General features: G+C 54.8%; 1 protein-coding gene across 6 annotated transcripts in view; it reads right to left on the minus strand.

Annotated features, from left to right (window-relative positions):
• GAS7 (growth arrest specific 7) overlaps nucleotides 1–23,884 on the minus strand; it is a 209,896-nt gene that overhangs the window by 19,975 nt on the left and 166,037 nt on the right. For all 6 annotated transcript variants that reach the window (XM_038536874.1, XM_038536877.1, XM_038536879.1 and 3 more), the window contains exons 5-8: nucleotides 17,328–17,381; nucleotides 9,177–9,266; nucleotides 5,829–5,944; nucleotides 3,274–3,348 (exon numbers count right to left, since the gene is read on the minus strand). In XM_038536874.1, the coding sequence (XP_038392802.1) occupies nucleotides 3,274–3,348; nucleotides 5,829–5,944; nucleotides 9,177–9,266; nucleotides 17,328–17,381 (335 nt within the window). The remainder of the gene's footprint in view (nucleotides 1–3,273; nucleotides 3,349–5,828; nucleotides 5,945–9,176; nucleotides 9,267–17,327; nucleotides 17,382–23,884) is intronic.

A 23,884-nucleotide genomic window follows, 5' to 3' on the forward strand; every position in this document is an offset into this window, starting at 1 on the left:
CAAGGGTCAGAGACGACTGCATATCCACGGGGTGGTGGTAGGGGAGGTAAAAAAAAAATCTCGAATCCTGGCCTGATGCCCTAACATGCAGATTATCTCAAGAGGATCACAGATCTAAAGTGAGAGCCGGGCGGAGTGGGAGCTGGAATCCAGGCTGAGCTCCCCGTGAACCTATAAACCAGAGCCCGGCAGCCAGAAAGGCCCTGGGCGCTGCTGAGCCTGGGCGCCTACGGTCAGCACATGGAACTGGCCCAGGGCTTTGGCGGCCTGAGAAGGGCATCTGGGTGCTGCTCTGGGAAGGAAGGAAGCAGCCGGGTCCCACGCGGGATGAGGTCCTCGGCCCCCCACCCACTGCCTCCAGGCTGGGCATTCACAGGGGGGCGGCTGCCACTGCAACCCTCGGATGGGCCTCTCTGGGCAAGCAGCACACTCCCCCGTCCACCCCCCTACTTCCCCACTCCAGAATTCCAGGCCCCTCCAGAGCCACCTCCCAGTTTAGGGGGAAAAAAAAAAGCAATTTAGAAATTCTCTCCCTTGAAGACAGATTTTTTTTCATCTGTGGAGAGGTTAATGAAAGAAAGAAAACCTGAGATGTGTTTCCATTCCAACATACGGTCTCAGGCAGGCCGAGTCAAAATGCGTGTTACTGTCACAATTACCAACCCGCAAAGACCCAAATCCCATTTCCCGTGTGTTCACTGCCCCCCCACTCCCTCCCCAAAGCCCCCGCCTGTCGCCGGGAGGAATGTGTGCCTGGGCAGCCACGATGGGATGCACATTCACGCCCGCGTTGCAGGTGCACGGCGCCGAGGCCCGTGAGCAATCGTGTACTGGGTGGCCCGTGTGTGTCAGTGCGTGTGTGCACGGCACGGTGGTGCAGGCCTGGCTCGTGCAGCTGGGAGCATATGCTGAGCATGTTGGCAGGATGGAGTGTCCCTGGCAGCAGCCCAGGCCGAGGAGGTGGAAGCCGGAAGACTCCAGAACAGCCCTGCGCTTGCAGGGCACGGAGATATGCAGGAAAGCCTCCTTGCCAGGCGGAGGGGCGACTCCCCCACCCACTGACGCCTCCTTCCTGCTCCCGTCTTGGGTCCAGTGTCCCAGGGGTGGGGGCAGAAGGGGGCCACGGGGGTGAGCTCATTTCTGTGGAGGAGCCCCTGGCCCTGCAGGGACCACCCTGTGGCCCACCGCACCAGTGAGAAACCACAGAGCGGCCGCCACTTGGCCACACGGCCTGCCCACGCAGAGAGGCCTGAATCAAAGCCACGTTGGGTTGGCACAGCCCGTCCCCTGGAGGCTTCAGGCCACGCAGGCGGATTTGGACTTAGCATCGCAGCCCTCTGACGACCATAACCACCCACGACAGGACGTCCTCCGTCCTTACTTCCCCTCGCAAGAGAGGTTCCAACACAGAGGGAGGCAGCAATGAGGCGAAGGCCTCGGCGGAGGCGGGGGGAACCTTCCAGCTCCCACCTCCTGAGTCTGCAGAACTCACGTTCCATGAAATTAATTTAAAGAGAACAATCCCACGGTGTTCGGCACATTCACCATATTGTGTAACCACTGCTTCTATCTTGTTCTAAAACCCGTGCGTCCCCCCCCCCCCCCCAATTAGGGACTGAGTGTGTGGGTCTCTACCGGACTCAGGTTGCAACCCTAAGCCTCCCCCACTCCACCTCCTCCCAGGGTGGCTGTTATTTGGAGATGGAGCCTCTAAGGAAGTAATAAGGTCATATGAGGTCAAAAGTGGTGGGGCCCCAATCTAATAGGATTCAGGTCCCTATAAGAAGAGACTCCAGAGAGCCCATGCTCTCTCCACACCAAGGGAAGCCCGTAGGGAGATGGTGGCCACTTGTAACTCAAGAGGAGAGCTCTTGCCAGACACCAGCCCTTCCAGCCTCATGATCTTGGGCCTTCCAGCCTCCAGAACCATGATAAGGGACATCTGTGTCATTGAATCCGCCCGGTCGGTGGTACTCTATCATAGCTGCCCAAGCAGATGACTATACACACCCCAAAAGGAAACCCCGAACCCATGAAGCTGTTTCTTTCCATTCCATGCTCCCCTGGCAACCCAGCAACCACCTATCTTTGTTCCGTCTTTGTGGGTTTCTCCTATTCTGGACATTTTATAAAAATGGAATCCTATAACATGCAACCTTTTCTTCTTTAACTTAGGATAATGTTTTTGAGGTTCATCCACGTAGTAGCCTGGATCAGGACCTGAGATCCCTTTCTCATGGCTAAATAATATTCCATCGCATATCCCTACGATCCAGCATGGACGGATATAAAACTTGTTGGTCCATCTATCCCCCGATGGCCATTTGGGTTGTTTGCATGTTTTGGCTATCTTGGATGGTGTTGTTATGAACACATGCATACGGGTATTTGTCTGAGTACCTATTTTCAATTCTTCTGGGTATAAACCTACGAGCGGAATTTCTGGGTCATACAGTAATCCTATTTAGCATACTGAGGCCCTGCCAAACTGTTTTCCATGGTGGCGGCACCATTTTACATTCCCACCAGCGGGCTGCAAGTGTTTTATGTTAAGAAATGAGCAGAAAGGGACACTTGGGTGGCTCAGTGGTTGAGCATCTGTCTTCAGCTCAGGGCATGATCCCAGGGTCCTGGGATCGAGTCCTGCATCGGACTCCCCAAAGGGAATCTGCTTCTCCCTCTGCCTGTGTCTTGGCCTCTCTCTGGGTCTTTTGTGAGTAAATAAATGAATCTTTAAAAAACAAAGAGAGAGATATAAGCAGAGGAAACTAGTTTTCCACTGCTAGGGACCCCTCTGTGGTTGGGAGGGTGGGGCTGATCCTCCGCCAGCCCAGGTCCTGAACCCAAGGAGGTCTGGACCCCTACAGCTGGAGAGGCAGGGGAGCCTGGCTTTCGGGAGAGAATTCTAAATGAGGGCCCGGGTACAGAATCCTCTCCCACCCAGGGTCTTACCAGCCTGCTCTCAGAGAGACGGGAGCTGGGGTGAGAGTCTGGGGGATGGTGTGCAGCGACCAGGGCATGAGGTAGAGGGGCTGCTGACATACACCAGGATCTGGTGGGAGGCCCTTGGTCACCAGACAGAAGATAATGGGGAAGTGCCCACCTTGAGCATGGACGCACATACCTGCAATCATGAGGGCCCACCTGGAGCCAGGCCTATGCAGACTTCCCCAGTCACGTGGGACAATGGCACCGATTAGGGATCAGGGACAAGGAAGTCCCCCATCCTGTCTGCTGTTCCTTCCCATTCCCGTCACCGTTCTCCCCACTCACCCTTCCTCCTGAGCAGCCAATGAATTCTGAGAGAGCTTAGCCAAGTTTTTTGCGTATTCCTCTTCTATCTTTATCCTGCAAATGGGAGAAAACCCAACATGTCAGCTCAGCGGCACGAGATCATATCATAGGTCTGACCCACAGCCCTGCTGCCTACTGACGGTGTAAAGGAACCCTCTAGACCACAGGCTCTGAGAGTTCAAGGTTCTCGTCCATCCACCCAACACACGGCAGGTGCTTAGAAAAATCCTTGTTGAGTAAACGAGCTTGTGTGAATCTCTGTCTCCTTATCTGTAAAATGGGGTGACCCCATGTGTCTTCTGGGCTGTGAAGAGGCGCTCTTATTCGCATCACTCCTAGCCCAGGGCTGGACAGGTGGGAGGCCCTCCAATGAATGAACATAACCTGTGATGGACCACAGGGACATGCAGGGCAGCCTCCCTTCTGGCCCCTGCACCCTGGGGGTAGATCCTCCAAAGCGGGGACGGCCCCCACAAAGCAGGAACATCACCTCCCCCTACAGTCCCCCAGCCCTCAGCATCTCCCGACCATCAGGCCTGCAGGCCACACGTATTTCCATGGAAACCGGGCAGTGCCCAGAGCTGCGGCTGCCTCCGTTCCCCGAGCGAGGGAGGTTGCCTTGGATTTTGCTTCCAGCAGGCGAGCCCTTGACACACTTTCAAGGCAACTCTCTGGGGAGTGTTCTGGATTAACTGGTACATCACGTGAGAGTGTTGTCCCTGGCGATGCTCAGCACCTGAGCGGTGCCCTGGGCCTTGCGGGGATGAGGGACCGTGCTGTGATGTCCAGAGCCACCATGCAGAAGCCCCCGGCCTTTCCCTCGGCAAACAGGAAGGCCTCAGAGACCCTCCGGGGGCTGCAGCCTTGCTCTGAGCAGCTCTGAAGCTGATGGCCCCAGGTGTGGTGATGGCGATGGGTGGCCTAACCAAGCCCCCTGGCATCATTCTGAGTAAGAATTATTTTCTGCTTTGGTCTGAGAGACCCACAATTGTATTTCTTCATTCATGGCTCTGCTCCCACTGTCACCTCTGGATGGCATCTGGGTCCCACTGGAGTCTCTTTCCTGTTTCGTTACTTCCTTGCCATTGCACTGCCCTCTCCAGGGTGATGGGCGACCAGGGTGCAGCATCCAGTCAGAGGTCAACACATCTCCCTCAAAAGCAGGTCTAAGCACTCCTAGCTTCACACTCCCCAAGACTCCTCACTGCCAACTGCATACACCAGGCACCAGGCCTGGCTGCCCTATGCCGGGCCCAGCAGGCTCCACCTGTGTGCCCCTGCCCTCACCTCTCCCGGCTGGGAAAGGCCTCCCGGGAGACATCTGCACTCCTCACAGAAGACCAGAGTGTTCTCCAAGGTCAGATTCTATTTATCTGCTAACATGACATTTTTAGGAACATATAAGACCGCAGGTGTATTCAAACTTTGGCTTCACGGCCGTTTACCTGGTCACCTGTTTTGTGCTACTGTTTGCTTGCACCTCAGCGATGTATCCTCTCCACCCCGTACCAGCTTAGAGGGTCGTAAAATAAAGATTTGCTTCTACAAATGGAAAACAGGCCTCCTAAGCCAAAGAGGTGCTTTGAAACTCCAAAAAATTACTAAAATTGTTATTTAAAAAAATGTTAAATATATTGCCTTTTATTGTAAATATTTCCAGCGCACCCTGGAAACTCCAGAATGGAAAGTTGTGTGTGTAATGCACACGTGTGTGGGGGGGTGCATACATGTGTGCAGGTGTGTGTGCCTTACAGGGTCTCAGACCTCGGAGGAACTGAAAGGTGGGAGGTGGAGAAGGAACTTAAGACTCTCCTTTTACTTTTTCCTGTTTCCATCAGGCTGAATTTATTGTTTCCTCGCTTATGTTCAGACAGACCATCCCTCAGCAAAATCACTATTATAATCCTTGCACTTGTCACAATGACCTCACCTGACTCTTGCATCTCACTGAGCTCCCTGAAGGCAAGGATGGCAGGGATGGGGGTGGGGTGGGGGAGGTGGGGGTGGCACGTTCTTTACACCCAGGCCCGGGACACAGTTTTAGTTCAAAGATGAATTACAAGGTAACACTCCTCCTTTTTGTTATGACAGGACCAGTGCTTCCAATGTAAAGGAGCCCAGGGGTCTACGGCGGGAGACAGCAGGGAGTGGTGGGGACTGTGGCAAAATGCTGCCTCTCTGGGGTGGCTGCCACCTGGCTCTGGTCCATTGTTGGGCAAACCATTCCTGCCAGACTTTTTGCCTTTTCAAGATATGCCAGGCAGCCAGCTTTTAATGTAAGATCTACCAATTAAAAAAAAAGAAAAGTTAGCTCAAACTTCAAACATATTACACAGGCCAAAGCAACACATCTGCAGGTTAGATTTGTCCCAAGACAAATCTTGGGGTGCCTCAGGTCTCATGCTCCCCTTGGGGCTAACTGGGCAGGGTGCCGAGTTGCCAGTGCTCATCCCAGTCGCTCAAGGGCCTCGGGCCCAGAGGACAAGGTGGCGCTGCCCATGGCCCCGGGAGCTGGGAGGGGGCCCAGGCCTCACCTCTCCCGGATGAACTCTGACATTTCCTTCTGCATCTGCTTGCCTTTCAGTTGCTTCTGAAGCAGCAGCTCGAACCCAGCTACAGTGCCATTGCCTTGAGGATCCTTCTTATCAGCCTAGAAAGGACACAGAGGCACGGGAGGTTAGGTGACGGTGGTGTCCAGGGCTGCAGGGAACGGAGTGTGGGGAAGGCAGCCCCCGAAGGGACCCCCCCGCCCCCTGGCAAGCTGACCTCAGCCCAAGAGGGGTGCTGTGCCCACGGTCCCAGTTCGTGTCTCTCTCCTGGGAGGTCTCAGGCAAGCTCTCCCCTGGGTCCAAGTCTGAGCTGCTTCTGTGAAACTCGGTGTTGGGGAGATGCTGGTGCCCACCTCCTATGGTCATTCCAGGGTAAGTGACCCCTGGAAATGGCTTGGCACAGCGCTTGCCGGATCCTAAATGCTCGTTAAGTGCTATCTGATGTTAGTCAACTTTCAACCAAGTCAGGACTCAAGGAAGATGGTCAAGTCAGTGAAATGAGAGTTCAGTACTAGATTCATTTTACAAGCAAATACTCTTAAAATGTCAAAATTAAATGTCTTCTTTCGTTTTGCTTGCATTTCTTCAAGGGGACCTGAATACCTCTTTCCTGCCTCCTACCCAGCAACCCCTAGGCTCAGCCTCCCCTGCAGGACATTCATCCCGGGGTCTGCCCACATAGCTCTTAGAGACTTCTTGGGCCTGGCAGGTACCACACCTGAAGCTGTGTCCTCCCCCATTACAGCCTTTCCCCACCAGGAATCCAGACTCAGATGCTTTGGTGCTTAAAGAAAGGAGTTAAAAATGCATCCTTTGATACCAGACAGGTACATCGGTCCTTGGACCCCTTGTCTCAGCTTAGCCACGGGGTGATGTGGCCAGGCCTTTCCAATCCCAAGCTGTGTCCATCCCCCCTCTTTGCAGTAGGCCTGGGTTGTATCTTATGTCTCTAAGACTACTTCCAGAGCAGATGTTTTAGGAGAAGGGAAATTTGGAAAGGGGTCTGGAGAGAATCCCACTTCCCATCGTTGAGCATTTAAAACCTTATGGACACCCCTCACAAAAACTCCTTTCTGACATGGGATCCCCTTTCCTCAGCCATCCTGACACAAAGCCCTCTGGGCCACACTGCTAATACCTCTCGTGACAGAGAGATCACTACCATGTGGGACACTCCATGGCATGGTAGGGCTGCTCTGGCCACTGAAAAGCTTCTCTGAGTTTTTTTTTTTTTTTTTTTTAAGATTTTAAATTTATTTATTCATGAGAGACACACAGAGAGGCAGAGACAGAGGCAGAGGGAGAAGCAGGCTCCCTGTGGGGAGCCTGATGTGGGACTCGATCCCCGGACCCTGGAATCATGCCCTGAGCCAAAGGCAGACGCTCAACCACTGAGCCACCCAGAAGTCCCATTCTCCGAGTATTTTTAAGATCCACATGCTTCACTGTGTGAATGCTACACCTTGATAAAAGCCAAAGAACCGCCCCCCCCAAATCCTTGCCTCAATCTGCCTCCCACATGGGATGGAGAGTGATGTGTCCACACTCGGGAAAAGCAACCAGAAATGGTGGACTTTGATGGCTGTGTCAGTGGGGAGGTTTCTGTTAGAGGAAAAAGTGGTGGTCAGGAAAAATAAAGCCCTAGTAAGGAGCAGATTGCAGCAGAGCCTGAATGAGGACAGGACTGCACAAATGGCGCTCCCTTGGATGCTGACCAGTGGCAGGGCCCCTGATGCCTCCACATGAACCCCACATGCACTGTCCTGAAGCTCCCGGGGTTTGCATTCCCAGGGCTCCAGCCAGTCTCCCCTGAATGCTCCACTTTGCACGCCCCTCTTCCGAGCTGACATCTATAACCAGCCACTTCCCGTCGCCCCCAATCTCTGGCTCCACCGTGAGCTTCTGTACGTGCTGTTGACTCCTCCACCAGCCACTCCCAGTCTTCCTCGCATGACGCTTCTAAACCTCATCACATCATATTCCAACATCTTCCTACTGCAAACAGAAGGAGACCTAGCATGCTCATGGGGCCCCCTGAATCCCCTACACTCTGACCTCTGCCACCCCACAGAACCCTCTCTATGACGTCTGCTGCCCCTCTCCAGATCCCAACCCCCCCACCCCCACCCCAAGGTCTGGGAGATACACGGCTGGGCCACTGGGAGTCACTGGGTATCTTTGAGAGCACAAGTGACTTGTCAACAGAACAAAAGTATGTCTGTCTGGTGCTTGGCTTGCAAACTAGAAACGGGTAGCGATGCCATCCTGCATGGTGGCGAAACAAACAGTTTTTATTCTGTGTGTTCACTGCTCCTCAGGGTCTCTGCTTAAGTGTTTTTTTTTTTTTTTTTTTTTTTTTTAACCCTAAAGCACACAATTCAGTGTTTTTTTCATATGTTCCCAAGGATGAGCAACCATCAGCACTATAGGAATCCAGAGTGAGGTGATTTCACTTTGAAAGTCACTGCTGGCCTTACAGGCGGAGGCCAAGGGCTATTCCTAGAGCTTCTGAGCAGGCGGGCTGTGCACTTGTCAACAGATAACTGATTTTGTTGTGGGAAAATACACGTAAGATAAAATTTACCAGGTTAACCTTTTTTTTTTTTTTTTAAAGAAGGCTCCACCCCCGGCCTGGAGCCTGGGACTTGAACTCATGACCCTGAGATTAAGCCCTGAGTGGAGATCAAGAGTCAGGATACCTAACCGACTGGGCCCCCCAGGCACCCCCCGATCTTAACCACTTTTAAGGATGCAGCTCAGCGGCATCAAGCGCATTCACAGGGATGCACAACCGTCACCCACCATCTGTCTCCAGAACTCTTTTTTATCTTGCAAAAGTGAAGCTCTGCACTCATTGAACAGAATGCAAAAGTTCTGGAACCACAGTGAGTAAAGGCAGAGCTCTCCACAGATCCTGGCTCCCAACTTCCTCCTGCCTGATAGAAGCAGGGAAGCCCCAAAAGGTAAAGCTTTTGTCCAAGGTCACCTTCAAGTGTGACAGAGCAAGTGGGGTGGCCAGATTCCCCCACTGAAGTTGGCTCCAGCCTATTGCTCCTACCAAGCAGCAAAGTAGTGACCCTCAGCTCATCTGCATTCCATCCGGGGTTGCCGTGCTGCCCTGAATGAAAATCCCATGGATCCGCTGAGATTTATGAAACTATCTGAACTCTAAGAGGGTCTCAAACGTCTGCCCTGGATGCTCAATCTACCACCAGGTTTCAACAGAAGAGGATCCTCTTCTTTTGAGCTTGAGACCCTTCATGCACCTTCTGGGTGTCCTCTACTCCTGATCCTCGGAGAAGTAGGGGGTGGAGGAAACTGAGGCACACTTACCCAGAAATAGTCACAATAGCTCCACTCGGTTGGTTTCAGCAGCTGCTGCTCCGGCATCGTGTCTGGGTGAGGGAATGTCACGCAGTTTATCTGCAGAGCACAGAACAAGAAAGAAAATGACTTGCCTAGAAGGTTGGGAGCAGCTGGGAAGGCTCTGTGCCTGGCACACGGCATTACAGAGGTCTCCCTTTACACCAGTTTGGCAGAACATGCACTGACTGCAGTCTCGGGATGCTCCAGGGGCCCGCGTTTCCAATGAGGGGCAGCAGCACTCATGCCCACCCCAGGGGGGTGCAACCGGTCCCAACTCTCTGCAGGGCAGCATAACAGGATCTATCAAAAAACACATGGCCTGAGCCTCCAACCCAGTGACCACTACGGAGAGCATGCCCTATGGATGGATCTGCGTCCATGAGCAGGGGAGTGGTTAAACAGCAATGGGCAGAGAGGCATCTATGAGATTTGCATAGGCAGCTGAAAACGTCGGGAGAAAGTTCTTACATGTTGATGTGGAAGGCGCGCCAGGTCGTATTATCAAGTGGGGAAGAAAAAAACCAGGATGTAGAATAGTATTTACAAAATACTACTATTTGTGCAGGAAGACAGAGATTGAGCAAGAGACAGAGCGGGGAGGAGAAAACATATACACATCTGGTCATTTATGTACGGAATACTTCTGGAAGCCGATAACATCGCCTGCTTCCTGAAAAAGGAACTATGTGGCCGAGGGGTCAGGTCGAGAGTTTACCTTGTGCGTTTTATGCACCATATGTATTCTACGGACAAAGAGAGTGGAAGGTGATGATGCTAGGATGTGTGCTTGGGGCCGGGCCCCCCAGGACAGGACAGTGAAGATGTTCCTGGGGCCTGTCTCAGACGACCCTGCCCAGGCACGTCCGTGGTGCCCTGGCTTTCCCCACCCGGTGGAAGCGCTCTGGCCCCCGCTTCTGTTGGGGTTGCTTCAAGCCTGGGATCCGCTCCTGGGGAAGCCCGTTCATTTGTGTTCAGCATGGGAGCCACGGAGATTCGGGGAGGCGAGACCTGGGCCCTGCTGTCTGCAAGCCTCACCCCGGAGCCAGCACCCGCCCAAGTGGGAACCCTGTGATGTTCAAGCAGGAACCGCATGGAAAACCCTGGGGTTCTGGACAGAGGCCGCATAAACTGCAATGCTAGGCAGCCGTGTGCATGAACGAGGTGCCTCGTGCACAGAAGCTGTGGTTTGGGTGGGGGTGCCCAGCCCCCACTCTGGGGAGGGGCGCGGTCTGTGGAGATTTGTCCAAGAGCAGATCTTGCTCTCAGCTCCTGCCAATTGCTATCAAGCCGGCAGGAGGAGTTCAGCGTGTCGTCAGGTGACACAACATGGGACGCTGGATGTGCATGTAGCACATACATTCCGCTCTGGCTGCCAGAGCCCCGGGTCTCACCTGCAGTCCCAGGAGGTCAGGACGGTGTGGGAGACGTCCCAGCCAAGGACAGGAGCCCTCTCCTCCGGGATACACACCCATCCTGGAAGGAAGGGCTGGGATTCCCCTTCTGGAGGGGAAGACCAGGAGCAGGAAGGATCCAGAAAACCCTGGGGATGTGGAATCGCCTCCTCCTGGCGCCTGAGGGAGTCTGCAGTGGGGGAGGCCCAGCCTCCCGATGCCCATCAGGCAACTGTCCCCCCAAACCCTCTTTTCAGGCTGACACACTAGGGGCGTCTCCCCCCAGCCCCGGGGGGCTCGGATGGCTCACTGCCGCCTGGATCTCCTGCAGAGAGAATCATGGACACAAGGGCCGGATTCCCAAGCGTCGCATATTCCTGATGTCACGTGCCAGCTATTCTTGTTTCAACAAGTAACAGCGATCACAGGGGCATCCTTATTTTGTGTGATAATGTGGTCTGTGAACATTTCAACCAAATCTAGCGACAAACGAATGACGGCGTTATATTGGGCGTTAAGGATCGCAGAACTGGGTGAACACAGAGATCTTCTAGAGCATTCTGGTGGGGGTTGAAGGCAAGAGGTCCCACAAATGGCCCTGTAATAACCACAGAAGGGGATGATCTGGCTGGGCTGGGGGACGGGGGACAAGGAGGGCTCATCCCTGCCATCGCTTCTACTGCTTTGTGAGGATACGGGTCCTTGGATGGACTGGCCAAAGGCGCCAGGGTGCTTGTCCCCGCCTCTACCAACTCTGGTTTGGGGATGGATGCTCCTGCCCGTCGCACAGGGATGTCCCCAATGCTCCTCAGAGCCCCGCATCCCTTGGTAGGTGCCAACAAGAACTGCACCCCACAAGCTCCCCGGGGGAGGCAGCAATAACCACTGGGAATCCCTAGGAGGCCTTCACTCAGGCGCCCCACACACATTGCCATGTCATCATCCCAGCAACCCCCATGGGCTGCGTTACACGGGCCTCATTTTACAGGAAGAAACTGAAAATACCACAAGTTAAGAATCTGAATCGGGGCTGGGCTGACAGCAGAGCTCAAGCCATCAACCACACGGCTGTTCAGTGGAACGCTGGCCTGTCCACTTCCCATGCAAACGTCTGTTGCATGTGCCCCTCGAGATGCTAGATCTTTCCAGCCCTCTGCACACATGCATTTGTAATTATGCTTCTCATGACTGTTTAATCAGCCAGAGAGTCTGCTCCATGATGGGAAGGAGACCCTTTCTCTGCTGTCTCCCTATTACCTGGCAAGCACAGAACCCTGAGGGGTGCTCCACAAGTGTCCCTTGGTGCAATAACTGAAGGCCAGTGATGGATGGAATGGGTCTCTGTCCTCAACGGTTTTATTTTTTTTTTAAGATTTTATTTATTTATTCATGAGAGACACACAGAGAGAGGCAGAGACACAGGCAGAGGGAGAAGCAGGCTCCCTGCGGGGAGCCCGATGTGGGACTCCATCCCAGGACCCCGGGATCACGCCCTGAGCCGAAGGCAGATGCTCAACCACTGAGCCACCCAGGTGTCCCTGTTCTCAACAGTTTAAAGCCTCACAAGGAAGGCAAATCGGTACATAAGCGATTGCCCTACTTTGGGATAAATCACCACTAGGGTTAGCATGGGTGCTGGGACTGCAGGAATGGCTGGGGGTTGGGAGAAGGAATCTGAGAGAGAGAGAGAAATTTAGCTAATAAGAGGGTTAGGGTTAGGCAGAGAGGGGGTGAGAGATACAGAGGGTCACAGGTTCACAAAGGATCCAGGGTCCGAGGCCGCACCCATAGTCGGGGGATCACTGCTCTGTGTGGCTGGGAGGCAGAGTCAGGGAGGACTTAAAACTGAGGCCAGAGGGGAGCCCTGTGGGCGTGGGAGCCCTGGAAGCATCCAGCAGGAGACTGACCTGACTGGGCTGCTGGCGGGGTGAGTTCTCAGAAGGGAGAACCCAGACCTCGGCCACCAGGGATCCTCCCCAGGGACCTGGGGATCACGACGGTGGCTCAGAGCAACAGGATCGGCAGAAGAGCACGGGAGATCTTGCAGGGAGATTGTGAAGTGAACCAACCAGGGGCGACTTTGCTCTCTAACTACCCTGCCCCCACCTGGGGACATTGGTGGTTGTTACAAAATGGGGGGGGGGGGCAATGGGAGGAAGGAGGCGCTGCTACAGGCCCCCCTAGTGGGTAGAGGCCAGGGATGCTGGTAAACATCCTACATCTGCCGGACCTCCCCCTTTGCGCCCCCAAATAAGAGAATCCAACCTAAACAAAGAGCAAGTAGAGAAGCCTTTCCTCGTGGAAACCTTCATGTGTGGCTCTCTGTGCCCTCCTGGGGGACGTTTTCCAGATTCACAACATCTCTGGGATGGAGCCTGTTCTCCTCCGAGGCCTCCTGGGCACAGCCAAAGCCTTGATGGCATCTTCCTCCCGGCAAACACAGTGGACAGGCTAAGGAACCACCATCTGCTCTAATCAGAGCCAATAATGTGCCAGCCACGGCTCTAACTGCTTTACGTCAGGCAGGTGCTGTTATTACCCCCATTCTACAGAGGAACAAACTAAGGCACCGACAGGTTCAGTCGGTTATGCAAGGTCACACGGCTCGTGCTTCCTGGTTGGAGTCAGTGTCGGAAGCCAGGCAACCCCGCTTTTCACTTTGGTCACACTACCTTCCACACCCCCACCCAAGGCGGGGCGGGGGGAGGGGTGGCAGGCTCAGGTGGGAAGAGGCACTTGACAGGGAGCAGGACAGGGGGCATGCCTCTCAATGAGTACCGTCTGGGAGAAGTTCTGGGGGCCACCCCCACCCTCGATCCTCCCGAAGTCAGTGCCCCCGACCTGTGACATCTTCACGCTGACATCAACTGGTTTCTCCAGCTCTCGGATAAACGAGGGGAATCACCACCACCCCGCCTCCCCGACGGCCACTGCGTGGCTGAGGCTCTGCACAGGGGCAGCTGGGATCACAAGCACCACTGTCCCACCCCACTAGAAACCCTCGGAGCATTCTAAGGGGGCTGCAGCCACCAATTAAGGCTGCTGGCCATGGCATGACAGGTGCTAGACACAAGTGCGCCTGATGTAGGGAGTCCCCGAGAGCATCATCCGCTTCGCTGGCACCTGGCTCTGAATTTGCTTCTGGAGGGAGGCAGATCTGGGAGGGGGTGGAAGAGAAGTCAGAGCCGGGGTCTATGGAAGTGGAAAAGAAACGACCCCAAGGGCTCACCTGCAGCCCACCAGCTCCCACCGAGGTTCCAGGGCGTATGATGGGCCACATCAAGAAGCACAGGCTGAGGACCACAGGGTCCCCAGATTCCTCCCTCCAGGCTATGCAGCGTTGTTGTCAGCTTCTCTGGAATCCTCTAGATTTCTCACATGTCCTGTTTGTGCCAAGGGCTGTGAGCTGCCACGAGGGCCTGTCACTCCTAATCAAGCAACCCACCCCGTGGCTGGCTCTGCCCAGAGCTTGCTCCAGGCCACCAGCAGCAGGAGCGGAAGCTGGCCTGTCAGGATCAAGCTCCATCCTGGTTCCTCGGCCCTGTCCACACACAGCCCGGGACCTGGATGCGCTGCTCTTTACTGCCCAGCGAGCGTCTGAGCGAATGCCTGCAAACGCCCTGTCCACTCTGCAGGATCCGATAGGGTGGGAGATTGCTCACCCGGGCCCCACTCGCCAGCAGAGGTCAGCCTGTGCCCTGGGAGCTGGGCATCTCCCCCACCTCCCCATCCAGTGGCCCGGCGGGTCTCCTTTCTGGGAAACCACAGAACCCTGGAGGATCAGAGCCCAGAGGGAGGACTGCGAACGGGACAGGGGGCAGCGAGCGCTTTGTGGACAGAGAAGAGCAGCACGCAGGCCTTCACCCATCTCGGCCCGGACGTGCGTGGGGCCACCTGGGAGGGCAGGCAGCAGGCCCAGCTCCAGTCCAGTCCCGGGGCTCTGCTTGCTCCGAGCCCTCTGGCTGGTCACTTCCTCTGGCAAAAACTCCCAGAGGAGGCATAAGTGTGTATTTACAACCCCTGGGGGTGGTGGTTGCAACACAAATATCCCTGCTGAGCCCCAGATCAACCAAGTGTCATAGGTCTAGGAACCCATCGAGGAACTGGCATTTTAAGCAAATGTCCCAGAGGCTTGGGCTGCCAGCAACACTTTGCAGGCCAGCTCTGAGCAGCTCCGATTTAGGTCAGTGGGAAGGAGGAGGGGAGACACGAGGCCAGGACAGACAATGAGCAAGGTGCGCTGGAGAGGCGGCTCTGACCAAGCGCCTTGACGCTCTGGCTCAAAGCCAAGGCATGGCCGGTGACTCAGGTCCCTACCTTGGGGCCCCCAGAACATCCCTGCCAGGAAAGCGCTTCCACTTTGCATCTGTCCTTTCCACTTTTCTCCTACTATTCTAACATACCACCATACCACCACCCTCCCCCCTCCCTCCCCCTCCCTCCGCTGGAGGACACTTGGTGGGGGGGGGGTTCTGCTTTGCTCTGGGGCATTCCCTGGCGCTCTGAAAGTGAGGATAACATGGCCCACGCCCTGCCCATCAGCTGCCCCTGACCCAGGCCCCACTCTCTTCCACAGGCAACTCCAAGGGCGGGGGGCACACAGGCTCTGAGTCCTGATGCATCCCAGCCGGGCGAGGTACGGCTGCCTGCCTCAGTTCTGTCATCTGTAAACAGGGTCAAGAAGACCAGTGCGCCCCGAACACTTACTACATGCCCGGCTCCTGTTCTGAGTGCTTTGGGCATACAGAAGCATTTAGTCCTCACCCCATCCCCGGGGCACAGACACCTGCCATCTCTCCCCGTTGTACAGATGTGCACACTGAGACACAACGGGGCTGCTGTACAGCTAGCAGGTGCTGTAACAGACCCTCTGGCTTCACGGCCACCATACGACAGTGGTCCTGTCACCTCCACCTCACACAGTGAGCAGAGAGCTCCATGAGCCGCTCGAACACTACCAGCGCATAGTAAATGCACACCAAAGTGGCAGCAATTACGGTTGCCGATGTCACCGTGAACCCAACCCTATCTTTCATCCAGAGCAGGATATTCAGCCTGCACGAGCCAGGGTGGCATACCCGTTCTGGGCCTCATTTTCGTGTGGATGGTCAGAATGGCTCAGACCTGCCTGTGCTGGAGCCTGAGGGAGCAGGTCCCCACTCTGGGCTCCCTGCGCTCGAGTCAAAGCAGCACACCTAGGACCCCACATCTCATGTCTCCAAGCCCTTAGCTGGCGGACTGAGCAGCGGGACAAGGCATTTGTCCCCTTTCCCCGACACGGGCCTGGTGTGTGTGTGTGTGTGTGTCTGTGTGTGTGTGTGTGTGTGTTGGGGAGTCCTCCTGGGCTTGCCTGTGGGGGCTTGGTGGGCTTCTAGAAGAACCCCAGGAGGCAGTCTGGCCACCCCAAGCAGGAGCTGCCTGCACCCCTCCAGAACTCTCAGAGTTCTTTTCCTCTTGTTTTTAACTTTGACATCTTCCAGAAGTCACCCTGCCCGCAAAGCAACCCGCCGTGGCTGTAATTTACATGTCACATCGTAGCTGGTGTGCAGAGCACAGGCTACCCCCTCCGCCCCGCCCGGGCACATGTGCCTCCCCCGGGGAGGAGGGCTTCTGCATCTTTCCTACCACGCCTGCACCTGCACCCAGTCACCCACCGGGAGGGAAAAAGTGAAAGGTGAAATCAACAGAAGGCCTGGGGTGGGGGTGGAGATGAAGGTGGGGCGAGGGGGGTTGGGGATGGGGGCGGGGGTGAGAGATGGGGATGGGGGTGAGGGTGGGGATGAGGATGGGGTGAGGGTGGGATGGGGATGGGGGTGAGGGAGGGGATGGGGATGGGGGTGAGGGTGGGGATGACGATGGGGGTGAGGGTGGAGATGAGGTTGGGGTGAGAGTGGGATGGGGATGGGGGTGAGGGATAGGGATGGGGATGGGGGTGAGGGATAGGGATGGGGATGGGGGTGAGGATGGGTGTGAGGGTGGGGATGAGGATGGGGGTGAGGGTGGAGATGAGGTTGGGGTGAGAGTGGGATGGGGATGGGGGTGAGGGATAGGGATGGGGATGGGGATGAGGGTGAGGATGGGGGTGGGGGTGGGGATGGGGTGCGGGTGGGGATGGGGATGGAGTGAGGGTGGCATGGGGATGGGGATGAGGGTGAGGGATGGGGATGGGGTAAGGGTGGGATGGGGATGAGAGTGGGGACGAGGATGGGGGTGAGGATGGGGCTGAGGATGGGGTGAGATAGGGATGGGGGTGAGGGATAGGGATGGGGGTGAGGGATAGGGGTGGGGATGGGGTGAGGATGGGTGTGAGAGTGGGGATGAGGATGGGGTGAGGGTGGGGATGAGGATGGGAGTGAGGATGGGGTGAGGATGGGATGGGGATAGGGTGAGGGTGGGGTTGAGGATGAGGTGCGGGTGGGGATGGAGTGAGGGTGGCATGGGGATGGGGATAAGGGTGAGGGATGGGGATGGGGTGAGGGTGGGGATGGGGATGGGGTGGGGGTGGGGAAGCGGTGAGGTTGGGGATAGGGATGGGGATGGGGGGTTAGGCTGGGATGGGGATGGTGGGGGAAGGCAAGGGGAATCTCGGCTCCATCCAAGCTTCGGAACTTCCCAGATTTTAGGCTGGGCTTGCACTGGGTCCACATTGCCATGGCAACCGCCCAGCAGGCAGAAAGCCCCGCTCACCCGCCCCACCTGTGAGCGCCAGCGGAAGTCCATCGCTTACCGTGATGGTATTTTCCTTGCTCTGCTTTTTGCCTGGCGATGAGGATCCCAGGTTCTGGGGAGAGAGGCAAGAGACATCATCGAGGCTGTTCTCCATACTGGACATCTCGGGTTTTCTATTCGGGCTCCCTGCAAGCCGCGTGCTGGGAAGTTCGGGGGACGCTGGAGCTCCCATTAACCCTTAAGTCACCATATTCAGGAAGAGGGCAGGCAGGAGCGGCCCAGACCCCACGCTGCTTCCTGGGGGGGGCCGGGCGGGCTCGCAGCCTCCAGCCCAGGCTCTGAGGGAACCACTCCAAGCCAGGTCTCCCTCCTCTTCTCGCAGCCCCTGATTTGGGGACTTAACCCCTCAGCTGCCCTCTGCTGGTAAGCCTTCCGAGTGCTGCCTGCTGTCTGAACCTGCAGAAGCCGCCGGGGAGCAGAGAGTTAAAAGCAGGCCGCCACCTCCTGGCACCAAGGACTCCGAAAACGACTTGTATCCTGAATCCCCTGGGTCCAACACATCAAACCCTCAATCCGTGCAACGTGCAACGGGGATGCCTGGCCCCCTCTGTGACGTGCCACTGCCCCGACCCCGGGAGGCAGGAGGGATTTCTCAGCAGAGCCGCCTCTCTGCTTTTATTCATTCAGCCTTTGCATTGCCTTTTTTATGTCTTCCTGCTGCCAGCGCATAAGCCACTGTCCCAAATACCTTGGATCCCACAGGTCCTCAGCAGCCTTGCCCCAGTCCCAGCATGGTTCTGAGATGGATTACATTAAGGATTACCAGCTGAAAAGACCACATCTCAAAAGACCAGATCACAGGAGTCTATGATCCTAAAGGGGAGGAGGATCAATGCTGAGGAGGTCATTGCCCCATTATTAGCAGTTATGTTAGTGACTCAAGAGGGTCTCTGAGCAGGATGTGCAATGTCCACTCCTGTCCTGAGCCATTCAATGAGCGGGAAAGCGGGCTCACCCCAAGGCCCTGGGAGAGGGGGCATTATATGGATGACCTGGGACCCACAGCCTTCTTGCCCTAGTGGAACCTAAGGACATGGTTGTCAGGGAGGCTTCTCCAGCCAGCCTCAGGGACCCAGCAATGCCCATCCTGGGCCGGCATCACTCGGACCACTGGCAGGATGAGCATCTGGGCTCGGGGGTCAGCCTGGCCTCAGGATGCCATCTGCTCAGCACACAAAACAGAGAGCTTGATGGAGCCCATGCTTGCAGCCCATGTTCATCCTCTTACTCGCATCCAGACCTACCTGGGCCAGTAAGGAAAGTCAGTTAATGGAAGCCGATACCCTCAGGCTAGCGAGCTAAAAGGGACTGTGCACATCATCTACGTCCTAGACAAGAAACATAAATTCACTAGGGGCACCTGGGTGGCTCAGGGGTTGAGTGTCTACCTTCAGCTTAAGGATCATCTCGAGGTCCTGGGATCAAGTCCTGCATCGAGCTCCCCACAGGGAGCCTGCTTCTCCCTCTGCCTGTGTCTCTGCCTCTCTCTCTGTCTCTCATGAATAAATAAATAATTTTTTTTTATAAAGAAACTCAGTAACTTTGTCACTGTGCCAAGTCATGCGACTTCTCTCACGTTCACTGTTTGCTATCAGTGGTCTTCAAACTTTGGAGTGCATCAGAATGAACAAGAAGTGGCCCCAAATTGGGTCCCACCTGACCCAGCAGCTCTTGGGGGTGAGGGGGCAGTGTCTCTGAAGCAGAGTTTGGGGGCCTCCCTTGGGGACTCACTGATCTATGATCTGTCATTCATCAAGGCTTCCCTACTTCTGGCAGCCACTCTAGTAGCCCAGGAAGGCTCTGGGGCTGCCTCAAGCTTGTGGCCAACCACAGCTTCGATGGACATTTTCAAAGCATCAACGCATCCACCTTGCTAACCCTGGACCCTCCTGTGCTATCATTCACACCCCAGGGCATTCACCAAAATTGGGCCACCTGACAGGAAGACAGAGGCCACAGGCAGGAGCTCCAGTGCCGCTACCCTGTGGCAGGTGTAGGGCTCTCCTGCGGGTTCCTCTGTATGGGCACTGGCCAAGCAAACGCACGCCAGGGAGGGGGGTGCAGAAGGGAAGCCTCTGGTGTGGTAAAGTGAGGAAGTCAGAGCCGCAGGCTCTTTTCTCTTTTCTCTCTATTCTTCTGGCTTCTCACATGGAGGCTGGGGACGACCTCCTGCTTTTTGGGTATCTTTGCAGGGATGGAGAAAGATCTCCATCATCCACAAACACTGATTTGGGGGCCATTGTGTCCAAGGTTCTATGGAATGAAGCTGGATACAGAGGTTGCCCTCATCCCCGTAACTTGGGTCAGGACAGGAGTGCAAGTAATGGCATGGATGGGGGGCATCCTATGTGTGGGTGTTGGCACCTTCCCACTCTCTGCTCTCCAGGTAGTACAGCCTTAGCCTGGGCTGACCACTACACACACACACACACACACACACACACACCTCACACACACACACACACACACACACACATCCCTGCAGCATTCCACAGAAGGGCTTAGAGGGAACAACACCTCCATCACGGGGAGAATACCTACTAGCTAGATGTTGGTTTCTAAATATTATTTCAGACTCAAAGGAACCAGGATCCTGGGAGAAATGGCTCATTTCAGAAGCCAGGTCCATCTGGAACATCTTATTATTCTAGGAGGTTAGAAACCATGCAAAGAACAATGCAATCTCACCAACGGACCCAAGCGCCTGCAGATAGAAGTTCCAACAAGCCAAATTTGGGATTGGGACAATGGGAGCATGATTATGAATAATGACTACAAATGAGTAACTTCAAAGGGCAGGGAGGGAGAGGGGGGCAGCATTCCTTTCTGGAAGAAGGCCCATAAAAATGGATAGAGAATCACAACATCACCATTTGCAAAGCCCAAAGTCAAAATGGATCCGGCCACAGTCACCAAGGATGCTCAAAGCATTGAGGTGAAAAGCCTGTGAAGGAATAGGATATGCCCATGGTCTCACCCTATCACCCTCCAGATTACTGGCTAATTAGAAAGGGAAAAAAATGCACCCTTGCAAAGGGGTCTTCGCATTAACCTGGAGCTCAAACCCCCGGTTTGTATCGCTGGTAGGGTGCTATCCCAGGAGGCCCCAGGTGGTAGAAGTCCTTGCCAGAACTGTTAGCCCGAGTCTAAGCATAAAAAAACAACTGGATTAAGCATGCGGGTCATTCTACACCTGGCCTGGACTTGTCTCAAAAAGAGCCTCTGTGGGGCAAGACAAAAGAACATAAAAACATGTGGTGAATACGGTCTAGATTAAAAGAAGTAAAAGCCATAAATGAGATGAAATGGTCTATCCCTTCAATGGAATACTATGTGGCCATAAAAAAGGAACATGGTGCTACTACATCTGCAACATCCACTGACGTCGGAACATGTCCTAAGGGCAAAGAGCCAGACAGAAAAGACCACACGCGCTGCGATTCCACTTATATGAACCGTCCAGAAGAGGCAAATCGATGGAGACAAAAAGAAAAAAAATAGGTCAGTGGGTGCCAAAGGCTTCCGGGGATTCTTCCCGGGGCAATGAAAATGCTCTAAAAACGATTACGATGGTGGTGGCATAACAGTGACCGTTGCACTGTGCATTTTAAGTGGATGGATTGTAGGCTGTGTGAACTGCATCTCAATAAAGCCCAGAGAGAGGGAAACTTTAAAGAGATCTAGCCAATAATACATCCACGTGGGAAACTGGAACGTACCCTGGGCTGGGGAGACAAAGGGGGAGTTTGACGAGGAATTACGTATATTAAATGATCATAAAAAATTAACATCTTCTCACACGGGCTAATCCTCCTGTGGTCATGTCCCCTCTCCATGGAGATACACACTCCGGAGCATTTCCAGTAAAAACAGTGTGTCGGAACTTTGCTTTCAAATAATCCTGGGATGGGGGGACAGGAGAGGTAGGCAATGGAGCTATAAATGAAGATTGGCTGCATAATCATTGCAGTTAGAGGACGAGTCCATAGTACTTTACTACAGCAAGCCTTCTGTGTTTCTAAATGTTTGCCAAGGTGCAGAATAAAAAAAAATTTTTTTTAATGTCCTTTGTTTATGATTCTGGAAAGTTTTCTCCTTCCTTGTTTCTTTTTTAATTTTTAAAAAATATTTTATTGGGACGCCTGGGTGGCCTAGTGGTTGAGCGTCTGCCTTTGGCCCAGGGCGTGATCCAGGGGTCCTGGGGTCAAGTTTGGCATCGGGCTCCCCAGAGGGAGCCTGCTTCTCCCTCTGCCTGTGTCTCTGCCTCTCTCTCTGCATCTCTCATGAATAAATGAAAAACATCTTTTTAAAAACTATTTATTTATTTATTAAAGAGAAAGAGAGAGCAAGCACATGTGGGTGGAGGGGCAGAGAGAAAAGGATAACTGAAGAATGTGTGAATGAGCAAATGAACACAGGGGTGTTTGAGATACAGAGTTGGGGGTGGGTCAAGCAGGTTGCCCATTGGAGCAGGGAGCCTGATGTGGGTCTCGAACCCAGGACCCTGGGATCATGACCCGAGCCAAAAGAAGATACTCAACCGACTGAGCACCCCCAGGCGCCCCGCACCATCCTTTTTTAAAAGTCCCTGCCCAGCCTGGTCTCCTACTCTCGCCTGGGCCACTCTGCTGTCACTGCAAGGTGAGGACCCATGGGGATGATAACACACAAAACGGTGCCGGGTGGACTGCACTAACCCACGGGCCCTGGCTGGGCAACCCTTCCTGACCCCGTCTTCAGGCCCCGTGAATCCTCGGAAGGCGGGATGCAGAATGAAACCTCTCAATGACCCCCCTGTTCTGGTGGAAGAGACCCAAGCACCTCACAAAAGGCCTGTGCAGACCCCTCCAGCCCCTCACCCCCCGCCCTCCCTGCACCTGTGGGTTCAGTAAATCCCAGTCCCACTTGGCCCCCGCAGGTTCTCTGAAAACACGGCTCTGCTTCCCCCTCCTCTGGGCGTCCACACGTGCTCTTCCCTCCACTGGAAGGCTGTTCCCCACCACCCCCCTGCACCACGCTAAGCCCTCACTCATCTGTCCAGTCTTAGTTCACTATCTCTTCTTCTAGAGCCCCGGCACTGGCACCTCCACCACCACCCCCCAAAGGCCACCTGGTCAGGTGCCCAGAGCACATGCCTCCTCTAGCGCTTACTGCTGTGGACAGGAAATTTTCACTTATCTCGTGTCTTCTCTGGCACCAGCCACCAGCCTCCACTAGAGCAGGGGCTCTATCTGCCTGTGACCCAGTGCCTGGCTAAGAAGAAGATGCTCGATGGAACATGTGTCGCTGGACTGAGAGGGGAGCCCTGTTAGGTGGATGAGTCTCGGCATCTCACCTCTACTCCCAGCTCTTGTCTCCGATGGGACCCTGAGTTTCCGACCCATTGGTTTTACCCCCGTGCTCCTGGGGGACATTTCTAGGAAGCCAGACCCACTGTAAGGTTGGTCACAAAAGGGGCTGGACTCTGGTGTCCAGGTCCCTTCCCTGTTCCCACCCCAGGCCCTGCCACGTGGGACAGGCCAGAACATGAAGGCCAGCAAAACTCAGCCTCTGACATACCAGCGCCCCCTGGTCAGGTGGGCCCCTTTTATTTGTTTTATTCTTTTTTTTAAGATTTTATTTATTTTTTCATGAGAGATATATTTTCACAGAGATATAGGCAGAGACACAGGCAGAGGGAGAAGCAGGCTCCCTGTGGGGAGCCTGATGTGGGACTCGATTCCAGAACCTTGGGATCATGCCTTGAGCAGAAGGCAGATGCTCAACCGCTGAACCACCCAGGTGCCCCTAGGTGGGCCCCTTTTATCCAGTATTCGGGCAGCCCACCCCAGGGCTGCAGGCCAGAAACATCCACTGGGTGGCACTACATCACCACCACCTGTGCCCAGCCATCTGGTCTCCCAGAGCTGGGAAGTGCAGGTAGGGTCCCTGGAAGAGCCATCAGTCCTGCCCAGGACAGGGGGCCGGGGTGGGGGTGGGGGGTGGAATTGTGGGGGTGGGGGACAGCTCACAGGCCTTTGAGCAAACCCTGGGCAACCTGCTGACCCACCCCCAACCCTGTATCTCGAACACCCCTGTGTTCATTTGCTCATGCACTCAGTCTTCCGTTATTCTTCAGATATCACTATGTTGTGATTGTTATCTTATAACCAGCAGCTTGGGACGGTGTGAGCAAATACTATGCATGCTGAAGAGCGCGGTCTATACTTGGGGGATCATTTGTTGGCAGCACTCTCTGTAAACACCCAAATTTCTCATCCTTTTCCTAGGACTGGCCCCAAGCACCACTGGGAAGAGCCAGCTCCACAGCTTCACGAATCCCTCCACGGCCTAAAAAAAATAAAATAACACGCTACCTTCTGGTTCTGGGACTGGTGAACAACTGCTTATTGACTCTCTGTGCACATGCTGCATTATTTTGGTTACTTCGATGACACGTCAACCCTCCACGTTCTCATCCCAAGCGAGTACACTCAATTCCACCTGCCGCTTAACGCGGCATCCCCAAGTACCCTGCCCCGGCATCCCCAAGTACCCTGCTTCCCATAACGCTCA

Source organism: Canis lupus, chromosome 5, assembly GCF_011100685.1.
Source record: "Canis lupus familiaris isolate Mischka breed German Shepherd chromosome 5, alternate assembly UU_Cfam_GSD_1.0, whole genome shotgun sequence".
NCBI lineage: Eukaryota > Metazoa > Chordata > Mammalia > Carnivora > Canidae > Canis > Canis lupus.